Here is a 16,081-nt window from a genome sequence, read left to right as displayed (position 1 = left end):
GGAGACCAGAGCTGTACACAGTTTTCCAAAGCTCTGTACAATTGTAGCAAGGCTTGTATTCGAAACCATTGCAATAAAGGCCAGCACACCATTGGCCTTCCTAACTGCTTACTGCACCTGCATGCCTACTACCGATCAGTATTGTTTGAGGAGCTTATAAAACACCAGCTTCTACCAGAGTGTGCATTTTGGTTTCTACAATGACATTCACCTTGGAATCCGCATTCCATTCAACACCATGTTGGACTCTAACCTTTCTGAAGAGCCGTATCTAGTTCATGCTGGCAACTATTAAATGATTCCGCGTATCAGAAAAAGAGACATCAAACAACTGAAAATCACTTGGGTGTTTTTAAAACATCAACATCATTCACCCCAAGAATCTGAGCACCGCCTTTTCTGGGTCTCGCGAAACGAGGAGGACCAACCTGTATCGTGTCGAACACAAACTCCTTGCCACAGAATTTACAGGGCTGTGTGCGCTTTGGACAGTCTGTAAGGCAATGTTGTGATAGCAGGCGTCGCATCATTCTGGCCCCGCATTTGTTTTCACAGTACACGCTCTCCTGAGGGCAAATTCCCTGGTGATTCTGTGGGAGAAATTAACCACATGAGTGCAATTTCATTTCTGTTTGAAGAGAACAGAGAACTGAACACTTTCCGATGTGGTCAGAAACAAACGGCGCTGACCCAATTCCTCTCTCTTTTTTGAAAAAGAAACCTCTTCCAACTATTAAAAAGGTGGATAACAAATGAGCTATGGGTTAACTCACAAGCAGTGAGAGAGCGAGAGGGCCATAATCTCCAGCCTGACGCACTGCTAGCCACCCCCAGCTGCATGAACTGTGAATCAACAATATTCCATTTCAAGCAATTAAACTAAAAAAAAGGAATGAGAAGGCACATGCAAAAGATAAAATCAGAAAGGACTCCATGCTCCAGTGGGTTATACACTGGCCGTTCTTTCACCTTTAGAATCCAGCCTGAACTAATATGACATAAGCTCCTTCTATATGGCAGGTGAACTGAGATGCGCAGGGACAGATAGCACAACCCCCACAAAGCACGCCACTGGTGGAGCAGCTTCTACAGCATTTGAACAACTAGGCACAGACACATTGGGATGGGTTGTTTTAAAATTATTGCTCATGAGTCTTTGGCAGAGAAGTTCTAGTCTGAAAGTTAGGTCTGAAAATTGAATAACCATCTCTGCTGGTCAGAGACCAAGGAGATTGACACCACGCTTGACTGCACATGAATGTTTATCTCAGTTATTTTACCCCTTTGCCATGTATGGCAGGGTTGCAACCAGTGGAAGCACCAATGACAGCTTATACCGACTGCATGTAACTACTGAAGTGAAAAATTCTTTTTTAAAAAGAAATCATTTAATTGAGGGTTTAATTGATTCAGAAAGCAGAAAACAGGTTTACTTTGTTCACAATCGTGCTGAAGAGGGAAAGGTCTAAATCAACGGAGGCTGTTCCATTTAGCTGCCTTACTCTCTCACACCCTAATTTAAGTCTGGAAACTGAGTGTAACTTTGAACACAGGTTAAAAACATGGGATTGTGCACAGCGCCAAAGGGACATGCTCGGATCAAGTGTTTACAAAGGCTTAAGTCGTACTGCATTCAAGTAGGGGAAGCGGTTACAGATAATTTTCAGTCAAACGAAGACAGTCCAGCTCGACTACAGATACTTCAAAACAAATCAAACAGTGGGAAGATGCAATGTTGTTTAAAAAATACACACAGACACACACAACAATGAACATGAGAAAAACACTTGTGCTTTTGAGGGTGCCTTGAGAATTGCTGAAACATTTGGTCTTCAGTTGTTTAGCTAAGACTAAAACCCTACAGGGTCTATTGTTGATTCATCATTCCAGCACTTTCTACTGAATTTATGTGCTCTCTTTTCATCGGAGTGGAGCATCAAGCTAGATCCTATCTGAGTCAACAGCTATAATGTACAGAAAGCGAATTTCAATGCACACAAATTCTTTCTGCTGCAGTATAGTCTAGGTCAGCCCTCCCCACAAGGTTAGCTGCTATTCACATGTGGCTAATTTGGAATCCAGATGTGGCCAATTGCATTTCTGAAGAAGAAATAAATAGGCAGAGATGTTGGGCATATGAGCTCAATTGTCATTCACACAGCGTACACTGAGATTTAACCTTCTTGTATATTTGTTAATTTATAAAAGAATGCTCAAATGTTTTTTGGGTCATTGAGAGTGCTTTAGTTTCTTGGTTAATGAATGGTGGTAGATGTTCATTAAGTGAATATGCATGTGTGAAGTGCATTTATTGGTATGACCCATGTATACGAGCTATCTTCTACTTTAATCAGTGCATGTTGCTAAGCCAGTGTGGCTCATGCCACACGTGTAGCTTGTCAGTACTTTCCACTGGTCAATACCACACTGCTCTAGAGTCCTCACCTCATAACCTTCCCCAGTGAAGTCACTGCCACAGTATTCACACTTGACTCGGCGCTTCGGGCAATCGTGCTGTAGGTGTTCGGCCAGGTCCCTTCTGCTCAGCTTGATTGTGCAACGGTTTGGGCACGGTATCACATTGAACGGACATGTCGAAAGGTGGAGCTGTAAAACGCAAATCAGAAAACAAAACTTGGAAACGGTCACCCAGCAAAAGCGGGGATCCCCGAATGGCCCTGTGGGTTTACCCAGTTAGTAGCTGTGCCATTCAGACTAATGGCCTCTTGGTTGACATGCCCACAAGGCACCCAACATCAACGCCACTGTAACCCTACAGAGGGAGGGGAGGAGGGGAGAAAAATAACTGATGCTAATGGGTCCTCAAAATGAAATAAAAATCTCCCCAGTTGTTGTGATTCTGGCAAGGACACCTTTCTGAAATACCAAAACAAAACCCCAACATTCATTATAAAGGCACACAGATTGATAGGATAAGATCTCCAATAGCTGCAAGTGTCATAACAAAATAGGCTTAGACAGCCTCAGTCCACTTCCTAATGGTATGTTGCTTGGTTCAAAATCAAATCAAATGATAATTCAAGGTCCCATCTGGTATAGAAGACAGTATGTGGGGGTGGGGGTGGGGGTAGGGGTAGAAGACAGTATGTGGGGGAGTGGGGGTGGGGGCAGGGGTAGAAGGCAGTATGTGGGGAAGTGGGGGATGGGGGCAGGGGTAGAAGAGAGTATGTGGGGGAGTGGGGATGGGGGCAGGGGTAGAAGACAGTATGTTGGGGATGGGGGTGGGGGTAGGGGTAGAAGACAGTATGTGGGGGAGTGGGGGATGGGGGTAGAAGACAGTATGTGGGGGAGTGGGGGTGGGGGCAGGGGTAGAAGACAGTATGTGGGGGAGTGGGAGTGGGGGGTAGGGGTAGAAGACAGTATGTGGGGATGGGGGTGGGGGCAGGGGTAGAAGACAGTATGTGGGGGAGTGGGGGTGGGGGCAGGGGTAGAAGACAGTATGTGGGGTAGTGGGGGATGGGGCAGGGGTAGAAGACACAATGTGGGGGAGTGGGGGATGGGGGCAGGGGTAGAAGACAGTATGTGGGGGAGTGGGGGATGGGGGCAGGGGTAGAAGACAGTATGTGGGGGATGGGGGCAGGGGTAGGCCAAGGCTGAGTTGAAGAGTTGAGCTGCATTGTTGAGGCAGAGGACGAGGAGCTTTTCTCTGCAGCTAACCTACGCTTTTGTTACCAAATTGGACTTGTGTTCAACTACCCAGCATTGATAATGGACGACCCACTGCAAGTTTCTTCAATTAGAGTTCAACAGCATATCTTACAGATCGGGCTCTAGCGCAGCATCACTGTCCATTCCACAGTAAGGTGCTGAAAAAGATTTACCTGCAGCTGTTTAATCTGTCCTGTCCACCTGCAGCCTTCCTCACTGTGAATGCACCGAATGGGAAGGGCCAGGATCTGGGCTTCCAGCTCTGGATCAGGATAGATCTACAAAGCAAGAACATTAAGCTTAGCCTCAATGAATAAAACAGCTTCTTGTGACTGAGTAAAAGAATTGATTATCAATAATAAATTCAACCAGCAGAAGTCGTTTCAGGGAGAAAAATAAATCAGTAATTGAGCAAGGCTGTATTAAATCTTTTTTTTATTCCTTTGGTGGCAGAACCTAGCCCAGGGACACAGATCCATCACTTCTCAGACCAAGATGAACTAACTCATCATTTGCCAGGGATTGACTCTGGGGTCTTTCTGTTCATCTTCAGGAGGCAAAAATAACACGTCCACTTAAAAATATTTCCTCATTTCAGCTCGCAAGATTAGAATAAAACCAAATCAGCACTCGTCACTTCGAATCAGTTGGTAGCACAGTTGCCTCCAAATATTAAAAAGGTGGTGACTTCAAGCCCCACTCCAGGACTTACCGGAGCACAATATAGTCAAGACATTTCAGTGCAGCACTGGCAAAATTCCTGACATGCAGAGGAGACATTAGCCAACCTCACACCTGCCTTTACTGGTGGAGTTAGAAGATTCAAAGGTGGTATTCGGAAATTAATGAAACTACTTTCTTCTGGAAAAGAATTAACCCCTTAGCCAACACCAAACCATTTAATTCTTTTGCTGTTTGGGGGATCTTGCTGTGCACAATTTGGCTGCCAAATATAAATGCAAGTTACTTCTTTACAGGTCAGGAAATCTTTTTAAAAATATGAAACATAGAAATTAAAATTATCCTGTGATGTGCCTTAGAATGTTTTACGACATTATCGGTGCTCTATAAATGCAGGTTGTTGATTTAATCTATTTATATTTTTGCAGGCCTTATTTTAAGATGAAGTGTTTTGATGTGAAAGATTTGAGCAGTAGACAAATTTTATACAGAGGTGCAGTAATATGAATAACATGGCCATCTCATTGCTTGCTGCCTGCCTAGCCAATGGCTAATCATTTCTAAACGGCCACACAGATGCACATACATGACACAGCCGGACAGACACACACAGCATGGAGGCGATGGCGTAGTGGTATCATTGCTGGGCTAGTAATCCAGAGAGCCAGGGTAATGCCCAGGGGTCCTGGGTTCGAACCCCAACACAGCAGATGGTGGAATTTGAATACAATAAAAATCTGGATCAGGATAGATCTACAAAGCAAGAACATTAAACTTAGCCTGAATGAATTAAAATAGCTTCCTGTGACTGATTAAAAGAATTGGCTGAATTTAGAAGACTAATGATGACCATGAATCAAAAACCCATCTGGTTCACTAATGCCCTTTAGGGAAGGAAATCTGGCCTACACGTGACTCCAGACCCACAGCAATGTGGTTGACCCTGAAATGGCCGAGCCAGACACCACTCAGTTGTATTGAACTGCTACAAAGGCACAAAAAAGGAATGAAACCAGACCGCCTGGCATCGACCTAGGTGGAAATGACAATGCCAATCTCTGCAAAGTCCTCCTTACTAACATCTGGGAGCTGGTGCTATAATTGGGAAAGCTGTCTCACAGGCTAGTCAAGCAACAGCCTGACATAATCATCCTCATGGAATCATACCTTACAGATAATGTCCCAGACACCACCATCATCATCATCCCTGGGTATGTCATGACCCAGCAGAGGCAGTGGAACAGTGGTATACAGTCAGGAGGGAGTTGCTCTGAGAAGTCCTCAACATGAAGTCTCATGGCGTCATGTCAAATATGGGCAAGGAAAGCTCCTGCTGATTACCACGTACTGCCCTCCCTCAGCTGACCAATCAGTGCTCCTCCATGTTGAGCACCACTTGGAGGAAGCACTGAGGGTGGCAAGGGCACAGAATGTACTCTGGGTGCAGGACCTCAATGTCCATCACCAAGAGTGGCTCAGTAGCACCACTGCTGACCGAGCTGGCCGAGTCCTAAAGGACATAGCTGCTAGACCGTGGGTCTGCGGCAGGTGGTGAGGGAACAAAGAGTAAAAACATACTTGAACTCATCCTCACCAACCTGCCTGCCACGACAGTATTGGTAGGAGTGACCACCGCACAGTCTTTGTGGAGATGAAGTCCAGCCTTCAGATTGAGGATACCCTGGTGTGTGGCACTACCACCATGCTAAATGGGATGATTTCGAATACATCTAGCAACTCGAGAATGGGCATCCATGAGCAGAACTGTACTCAAACACAATCTGTAACCTCATGATCCGGCATATCCCCCACTCTACCATTACCTTCAAGCCAGTTGATCATCCCTGGTTCAATGAAGAGTGCAGGAAGGAATGCCTGGAGCAGCATCAGGCATACCTAAAAATTAGGTGAAGCTATAACACAGGACTACTTACGTGCCAAACAGCATAAGCAGCAAGTGATAGACAGAGCTAAGTGATCCCACAATCAACAGATCAGGTTTAAGCTCTGCAGTCCTGCCACATCCCATCGTGAATGGTGGTGGACAATTAAACAACTCACTAGAAGAAGAGGCTGCACAAATATCCCCATCCTCAACGATGGAGGAGCCCAGCACATCAGTGCAAAAGATAAGGCTGAAGCATTTGCTACAATCTTCAGCCAGAAGTGTTGAGTGGATGATCCATCTCTGCCTCTTCTGGAGGTCCCCAGCATCACAGATGCCTGTCTTCACCAAATTCGATTCACTCCACGTGATATCAAGAAATGGCTGAAGGCACTGGATACTGCAAAGGCTATGGGCCCTGACAATATTGCGGCAATAGCACTGAAGACTTGTGCTTCAGAACTTACCACTCCCTTAGCCAAGCTGTTCCAGTACAGCTACAACATTGGCATCTACCCTATGTGGAAAATTGCCCAGTACACAAAAAACTGGACAAATCCAACCTGGCCAATTATCGCCCATCAGTCTACTCTCCTTCATCAGTAAAGTAATGGAAGGGGTCATCAACAGTGCTATCAAGCGACAAGTGCTTAGTAACAACCTGTTCACTGATGCCCAGTTTGGGTTCCACCAGGGCCACTCAGCTCCTGACCTCATTACAGCCTTGGTTCAAACGTGGACAGAAGAGCTGAACTCCTAAGGTGAGGTGAGAGTGACTGCCCTTGACATCAAGGCAGCATTTGACTGAGTGTGGCATCAAGGAGCCCTAGTAAAACTGGAGTCAATGGGAATCAGAGGAAAACTCTCCACTGGTTGGAGTCATACCTAGCACAAAGGAAGATGGTTGTGATTGTTGGAGATCAGTCATCTCAGCTCTAGGGAACTACTGCAGGAGTTCTTCAGGGTAGTGTCCTCAGCCCAAACATCTTCGGCTGCTTCATCAATGACCTTCCTTCCATCATAAGGTCAGAAGTGGGCATGTTCGCTGATGATTGAAAATGTTCAGCACCATTCGCGACTCTTCAGATACTGAAGCAGCCCATGTCCAAATGCAGTAAGACCTGGACAATATTCAGGCTTGGGCTGACAAGTGCCATACCTGTGCCATACAATGATCATCTCCAACAAGAGAGAACCTAGCCATCGCCCCTTGACATTCAATGGCATTACCATCACTGAATTCCTCACTATAAACATCCTGGGGGTTACCATTGACCAGAAACTGAACTGGACTAGCCATACAAATACTGTGGCTATAAGAGCAGGTCAGAAGCTAGGAATCCTGCGACAAGTAACTCACCTCTGGACTCCCCAAAGCCTGTCCACCATCTCCAAGACAAAAGTCAGGGGTGTGATGGAATACTCCCCACTTGCCTGGATGAGTGCAGCTCCCACAACACTCAAGAAGCTTCACACCGTCCAGGACAAAGCAGCCCACTTGATTGGCACCACATCCACAAACATTCACTCCCTCCACCACCGACGCACAGTAGCAGCAGTGTGTACCATCTACAAGATGCACTGCAGGAATTCACCAAGGCTCCTTCGAAACCCACGACCACTGCCATCTAGAAGGACAAGGGCAGCAGATAGATGCGAACACCACCACCTGGAAGTTCCCTTCGGAGTCACTCACCATCCTGACTTGGAAACATATCGCTGTTCCTTCACTGTTGCTGGGTCAAAATCCTGGAACTCCCTTCCTAACAGCATGGTAGGTCCACCTACACCACATGAACTGCAGCAGTTCAAGAAGGCAGCTCACCACCACCTTCTCAAGCGCAACTAGGGATGGGCAATAAATGCTGGCCCAGTCAGCGAAACCCACATCCCGTGAATGAATTTTTAAAAATTGAATGAAACTGCTGTGTTGTGTTGCAATGCCAGTGTTTTTCAGCCCTCTGCCATGTGTAGCAAACATGAAAGTCATCTGTAACATGAAAGTTGGGCTTGCCTTTTAGCCTCATGAGTCACATCCCACCAAGAACCCTTGCTGTATATTCTCTGCAGCTGACAACTCACTGCCATGGGGAGAAGCTCCTGGCTTTCCTGCGATAAGCCTTGCCACAATAGCCATGCAGGGAACCCCAGTGCCTACACGGTGAAATCTCTTTGCAGGCCCAGGATCACGTGTCTGGAACAGTGGCTTTCAATGAGCTTAAAAAAGGCATCACACGTCCCAACGATGGGGTGAGGCTCCCTGCTGCACTTTTTCGATGTCATTCCTGAACGCTGCCGATGATTTCCTTCAACGTGTGATTTATATCTTCGTGTTCCCCCCCATGTCATAAAATTAATTTGAAAAATGTTCTAAAAATCGCCACAGCTGTGATGATTTGACAATCTTGAACAAACTGCAACATAATTTGCTATTATAATGAATTATGGTTTATTATACAGTATCCAAAGTGCTATTGTGGAGTTCAGTCTCCAAGCAGGATAGGTATTAAATGCCAGTGCTATCAGGTTAATAGTAAGGCTGCTGGGATCATGAAGGAAAGGCAGGGGAAGAGCTTTAAACACCAATAAAAAGGTGCAAAGGCTGTGGAATCATTTGCCAGAAAAGAGAGTTCAAAAGACACATTTCGGTAGGATTTAAATCCATCATAAATAGGGGGTTTATTGGCCTTTTCTGGATACTTCTGACGAATTGCAAAGTTAAATGGTAAATACAGACTGGCTTAAATTTATTGTTTAAACATAAGACTACTGCATGATACCAGGGTAGGATTTGTGGATTCCCCTTCGGGGCAAATGGAACAGATGGAGCACATATGCTAAGATCATAAAAATAACAACGGTTACAAAAATACACTTTGAACAAAGAGGATTGTTGGGATGCTGGATGTCTTACCAGATACGCTGATGCATTCTGGCTCCAATAACTTTTAAGAAAGGGCAAATGCTTGAAAAAGGCAGTAAGAGAGTGAGCAAAGGAACAGGTGAATGGGACTAAGTGGGCAGCTCTCGAGAGCTGACAATGGCACAATGGGCCAAATGGCCTCTTCCATTCCTGTAAAACTTTAAATGGCTCAGTTTAGACCTTCAAAAGACTGTCAAGACTAACCCAATACCAACTTAACTGTGACTCTAAATATGCAATTCTAAAAATAACCACAAGAAATCGAGGGATGCGGAGAGGACGTTTCCTCTTGTGGGGTAATTTAGAACTAGGGGTCACTGGTTAAAAATAAATAAATAAATAAATAAATAAAGGGTCGCTCATTTTAATTCAGAGATGGAAACATTTTTTTCCTGAGGATCGTGAGTCTTTGGAACTCTCTTCCTCAAAAGGCATTGGAAGCAGAGTCTTTGAATATTTTTAAGGCAGAGGGACAGGTAGGTTTTTGAGAAGCACGGGGTGAAAGGTCATCAGGGAGTAGGTGGGAATCTGGGGTTTGAGGTTACAATCAGATCAGCCATGACCTTATTGAATGGCGGAGCAGACTCGAGGGGCCGAAAGGCCTACTCCTGCTCCTAATTCGTATGCTCGTATGTAAAAATGAGGAGCCATACAGCCTCACAATATTCAACTTCAACTTGAATAATTTGGGATTTGTCTTCTCGACACTACCTAGGCAATCAATAGCAGGAGGTAGTCATCCTTTGCATGAACTTTCCTTTAATCAGCACGTACCTAGGCTTTCTTAGCCCAGAGCAGTGTTTCCACTTGAAATATTTCTCTCCTTGTCTTTCCTCCCCAATGGCAGCCAGCAAGAATCTTGTTTGGAGAAGGGGTTCTCTCCTCATGCAGTAGTAGGGCTGCCAATTCTGGCTGGACACATTCCTAGCGGCTTCATCGTATGAGCTCTTGCCTTCTTTGTCCAGCCTCACACTTCCTGCCATTGGTAGCTCAATGTGTCCATCTTCAGTCATCCCACACCAAGTGGAAAGCAAAGAGTCTCTCCACTGGGGGGAAGGGGGAATCACTTTTAATACTCCATTGATTTTTCTCCTACATTGCTTATTGTAGCATCCTGGAGATTAAGCTTCACAATTGCTGGAGACTCCAGGCCAATTCTGGACAGCTGGCAACTCTGTGCAGAGGACAAGTGGGAGAGCCGCTTGGCTACCCTTCGCTACAAGTCAAAAGCTCGGGGTAATGGTGAGGAGGACTCGGGATTCGAGCTGTGCACTGTCACTCCACAGTGCAACAGGTTAGTGTATTTCTGAAAGCAGCCCACAAACAATCAACAGCTCCGACTAATGAGCAGAGAGTGAATGACCCTCATTTAAAGAGGTTTGGTAACTGCAATATTAAGTTTCTTTTTTCCCTTAAGGTCCTTCATGTCAACTCTTTTCTTCACCAGATTCATCATCTGACCAGTTAAATGCTGCCTCAGGTTATTGGTGTGCGCGTGCAGAGAAGTCAATTATAAGTCTTCCCTGGCTGGTGGAACTGTCAATTACAGATACGAATTCTCAATGACTTGCCAAAAATCTTAGAAGTTACATTGCTAGCCAATGTTTATGGCTGCTTACAGATATTCAGCCCAACACACAGACCTTTCAGAATGCAAATGATGCATTTCTCTTCCACCACAACCTTCCTTAAGATGTTGCTTTTTGTTTCGGGTACTCACCCATTGGTGCATGCCCCAGTACCAAACTTCATATGGAAGCCTAGATAGTCAGTGTTAGAAGAGCATTCCTACCCAAAGGCTATCAACTGCTGAGCCGGATCCTGTGTTCACTAGAAGTCCACCTATACCCTCTTTTCTGGCAGGAATCACTGAGCAAAGGCCAGGTGGGGCGATAGCCTTAGTGCACCTGAGTGAAGCTATCTGTCCAGTCACAAATAGGGGTTCAGGATGGGGTACCCTAACTCAGCACAGACCAGGAATCCAACCTGCGGCCTTCTGGTCTAAATGGTGCAGTACCACACCAGGTCATGCTTTCACCCACTACTCCATGACCTCGGCAGGTAAAACCTTCAACTGAGTGACGCAACAGGTTTGTTGGCACAAAATACCAGACAGATGGCACTGCAGCACAAGTCCACTTTGCTTCCAGTGACACAAGGAGAGACGCAGAGAATTAAAATGAGGGCAAAGCTGTCAGAAATGTGATGGACATTTGTTGGGCATTATAGTATTGTCATAGCCACTAAACAGTTGATGAAAATGCATAGGCCAGCCTGGAGACTACAGATTTATTGCTCTTAAAATATACACAAATAACGTTGAGTGTTACGAAGAGCACAGGCTGAAGCTACGATCAAGAAACTAGGAAACATTTCAGGCCAGCCCTGGAACATGTATCATTTCCCTTGTTTATTTAATACATCAGAAATCTCATATTTAAAAACCAATCCAATTCTGTAGCACAGTGCGATATTCATAAAACTAAACGACCTGTCTTAACGCCTTGCTCTACTTTGAACAACAAAGGCTGCCTTGATAAATGATTCATCAGCTCGGGTGAGGGGAGAGAAAGATCAGCAAGTAAGATCATGATGTGTGCTTGGAACTCATAACTCAATCCCAAACTCGTGCTGCACCTTTGGAATACAAACACTTCCAAAATCATTGAAATTCAGTTCCTGCTGCTTAATCGCTGAGGTTTGCTCCTCGTAACGAATGGGACTTCCAAATGAATCAATGCAAAGTGGATTTGAACCTGGTGCAAGTTAAAACTTTGTCCTGTTACAGCATAGAATGTAAATTTGTAAAGTCAGCGCATGGCCCCTCAAGTTAATGTAACAAGACCAGAACAGTTGGTCCAAATTACCAGTTCTGTACGTGATTGAGATATGAGGGGAATAAATCTCGACAGACATTAAGACTCTGAGACTGTGCCAAAGGAAGGTTTCAGTCACCAAAGAGGAGGCTTCTCACCTCATTCAGATACACCTGGCTAGTCAATGAAGCAGCTTCAACATTAAGTGCAATTCAAAAGTGCATTTAAATTCAATTGGATGAAACTACTCGATTGTCATTAAAAAGCCGTCTGCCCCTCAGGGAAGAAAATTCACCATTCTGACCCTGTCTGGCCCACGTGACTCCAGTCCAACAGCCATGTGGCTGACTAACTGCCTCAGTGAGCTATTCAGATGTATTCAAGAAGGTGGTTCACCACCGTCTTCTCAAGGGCCAACAGGGGATTACCCACATCCAGCAAATGAATGAAGAAAAATATTCTTGTGGGGCTGACTGGATAGAACACGGCATTCACTTCAGTCCCATTCATTCCTGGGTTCCCAGCGTTATGAATAAAATAATTGTTCCATCTTTACCAAGACAGTTGGCACTCGCCACTCGCCAAACTGGAGCCCAACTGAATGTTAACTGCAACGAAATCCAATTACACTACATACTCAGGGTGAACCCATCACTCAGAACGCCAGGTTCTACAGATGCAGTGTGCAAGCTTTGCTTCATTTACACCTCAATCTCACAACAATACTTCACTCTTCATAGGCAAGATGAGAAGCACTAGTTGCAGAATAGCTAGTTCACCACCTTGTAATACAGGCTATTTATATACACAGAATCAATGCCAATAGCTTTAAAAGGTTCACAAGATAAAATACTCCTGTCATCTCACCGAGTTTTACCCAACCAGACATTTTGGCTGTTTCTCTGGCAGCAGTGTATATATAAAGGCAGCTGTAAACTACAGGGCTGCATGGTGCACTTACAACAGCACAAAGCTGGTGAGCGATTGGAGTTCCTTTCTCGTCATGTTACCTGAAGGCTGACATCTTCATCACACAATCTGAACCCTAGGCATCTTAAGTAATCGTACTAAAAATATACTTGGCATGAGCTAACTGGAGATTAAACTAAAACAACAGCCAGACAGAAATTAAAAGCTACAGCTATTTTTTTTAAAAAAAGACATCATTGGCAGCTTCTCACCAATGAACGTGCTTAGAGTTTGGCCGCAGGTCATGTGGGTTCTGACTCCCTACCTCGAAGTACGCCGACCTATCACTGCTTCACAAGGCAGATGGTGCCAGCTCTCTAAGAGCTGCATTCATCCACTTTCTGGACTGCAGCCACACAGAGCTACAGAGTGGAATACGTTTGACTACAGTTTTGTGTTCATTGGTGTGGAAGGCAAGAGTATAAACATTTATTATGGCGCTGACTATCTGGAGGCATGGGGTCACATCGTACACTGAGCGAGTAGGCCAGTGGAGCATACTTACAGCACCAATATACAACAGCCGCGTCTTCCAACTAAACCTAAAAGCCTTGGGACTCTTAATGTCGCATGGAATATATAGCACAGAAACAAGAAACTTGGCACAACAAATGTACGCTGGCGCTTATGATGCATGGTGGCCTCCTCTCCGCCCTATGATCCAGCAGTTCAAGGTGTAAGGCAAACTTTATTAACTTATGCAGGCTTTGGTGATGCACTGCACGAGTCTATTCTATTCTGTATGCCAGCCCAGACAATAAGGAAGATAGTTTCCAACACACCCAACACAAACCACCACCCCGCAGCTTTTGTTATTTTGTGGGACAGAAGATGGTCTGCCTCAGCCATTCACAACTGTACTTGCTTTAAAATAACAAATAGCTTTTACCACAATTCAGGTAGTACAATGTGACCCCTCCCGACTTTGAATGAATGAATGAATGAATGAATGAATGAATGATCGCTTAGGTGAGGGGGAAGGCACGGGAAAGGGAATTACAAAGTAAGGCCACCTTTAATTAGATGGAAACATGCCATTGCACCAACACTTAAATTTTTAAAAAAATTTCTTATCCCTCATTTCCCTCCCCATCACCTGGCATCAGTTCAACCACAGGAGGCCCCATCACCACCACAAAAGAGTTGCAAAACTCGAGTTGCCAGGCAGCTAACAGAGACAGAACTGTACTAATCTGCTTGATGTGAAAAAGGAGGGGAATTGATCCCCTCTTCTCTCGATTGTACAATTCACTTTCAGTGTGAACCATACCCAAGGGCAGCATCAAAAACCCACGTCACTCACTTCTAAGGCAAAACAGCGACTGTGGAAAGCTGGGATGCAAACAAGATTTAGAACCTTGACGCTTATTTGAATAAAGCTGCCTGTTATTAAGAGACAAGTAGAGGAATGGGCGCTCAATGAGGAACTCCGTCAGAATGAAATCAGAAAATTGAAAAGGAACTGTTGGCAGCGGAAAAGGGTTTATTTATGCTACTTGTGCTCAATTCTAAAGTGTGCTGTGATGTTTTATTTATACTGTTTGTGGTCGGTTTCCCGAGTTGTGTGTGTTTCCTAACTTGGCCACTACTGAAAGCTGTTATGTTGTCCAAATATCAACTGGCTCACAATGTACCTTTTTTAATACAGTCCAGTGATTTGAATGGTTGGGGTGGGGTGGGGGTGCGGTCTAATCAACATTTCACTGGTGAAGAGGAAGAGTGTAAAATAGACAATTCACAAAAGCAGCCAGAGGGAGTTTGGGGGTTGTGGTGAGGTGGCAGCAGGGTGGTGTTGAGCTGGTAATGGAAGAATCAGTGACAATGCTGAACTGCTGGCGCAGCAAGCACAGATCCCAGTCCTTACTGAAAAGCAGAGTTCTCCTCCGGCTTTTCAGAGAAATTAAAGCAGAAACCTGGAATTCTTGCCCTCAAAAAGGCCCTGGAAACATAGATCTGACAGATTTTCATTAGGATTAGGTCTGGATCAAATGACAATTAACTAGTGTTAAGGTACAAATTAGCCATGATCTCAATGGATAGTAGAACAGGTTCGGAGGGGCTGAATGGCTTACTCCCATTCCTATATACCTCCAGGAGAGGAGTTGCTGGTTTTCCTCAGGTTGTCTAAGAAATGTGTGAACTCAGCTCAACACTCTCGCCCTCGAGTCAAATCAGAAGGCTGTGAGTTTAAGGTTCAGACAGGTTTTTGGGACATAAATCTGTATTGGCTTGAGTGACTTATTGAGGGAGTGCTGCATTGCCAAGGGTGGCGTCTTTTGGGGTAAGCTATGAACTCCAGCTGATGGACCAGACAGGTGCCCCTATGTCAATATTTTGGATTCTCCCACCACTCAATCAACTATTAAAACCAAACTAATTGCACAATTCTGAGGAGACAGTGTATGATCTGAGGGCTGTCCTTCAGACGAGATCTTAAACCAAGGGTCTGCCCATCCTCCCATACCTGAGCTCCAAGGGTTTAGTTACGAAGAGAGATTAAACAAACTAGTGTTGCATTCTCTGGAATTTAGATTATTTGATCAGTTTTCAAGATAAAGGGGAACTGATAGGAAAGATTGGGAGAAAGCATTTCTGCTCGTTGGGAAGTCTAGAGCTGGGGGATATAGTCAAAAAGTTAGAGTCAGACTTTTCTGGAGCGAGGTTAGGTGTGGAATTTTACGCTGGAGGGATTTTACGGTCCCGCTGAATGGCTCACTGCATTTTATGGCCCCCATCCCCGCCTGACTGGGCCATAAAATTCTGCCCAGGAAACAGTTCTTCATTGAAAGAGTGGTAGAAGTTTGGAACTCTCTTCCACAAACTGCAAAGCGATGCCAGGTCAATTGTTAATTTTAAATCTAACACTGATATCACACATAATAAAAAGATACGGAGCGGTGGTTGGTACATGAGGTAAGGTTGCAGATCACTGAATGGTAGAACATGACTAAATAGCCTACTCCTGGGTACCTAGTTGTTCACGGGCCCCAGCTATGCCTGCTTTACAAAAATGACTACGCTACAAAGAAATTTCATTTGTTCTGATATTCTTTGGGATATCCTGACATTATGAAAAGATGCATTTAAAAAAAAACGATGGAATTGGAGCAGCTGGGCTGGGGTGCAGGGGAAGATGAA

At 44.9% G+C, this 16,081-nt stretch overlaps 1 protein-coding gene across 1 annotated transcript in view; it reads right to left on the bottom strand.

Annotated features, from left to right (window-relative positions):
* The window catches only part of LOC121283388 (TNF receptor-associated factor 4-like), a 98,442-nt gene that overhangs the window by 7,880 nt on the left and 74,481 nt on the right, over positions 1-16,081 (bottom strand). Inside the window, exons 3-5 of the mRNA XM_041197909.1 lie at positions 3,843-3,947; positions 2,446-2,607; positions 429-590 (exon numbers count right to left, since the gene is read on the bottom strand). Of these exons, the coding sequence (XP_041053843.1) occupies positions 429-590; positions 2,446-2,607; positions 3,843-3,947 (429 nt within the window). The remainder of the gene's footprint in view (positions 1-428; positions 591-2,445; positions 2,608-3,842; positions 3,948-16,081) is intronic.

Source organism: Carcharodon carcharias, chromosome 10 (genome assembly GCF_017639515.1).
Source record: "Carcharodon carcharias isolate sCarCar2 chromosome 10, sCarCar2.pri, whole genome shotgun sequence".
In the NCBI taxonomy this organism is placed as follows: Eukaryota; Metazoa; Chordata; class Chondrichthyes; order Lamniformes; family Lamnidae; genus Carcharodon; species Carcharodon carcharias.
This window is presented reverse-complemented; position numbering and strand designations above follow the sequence as displayed.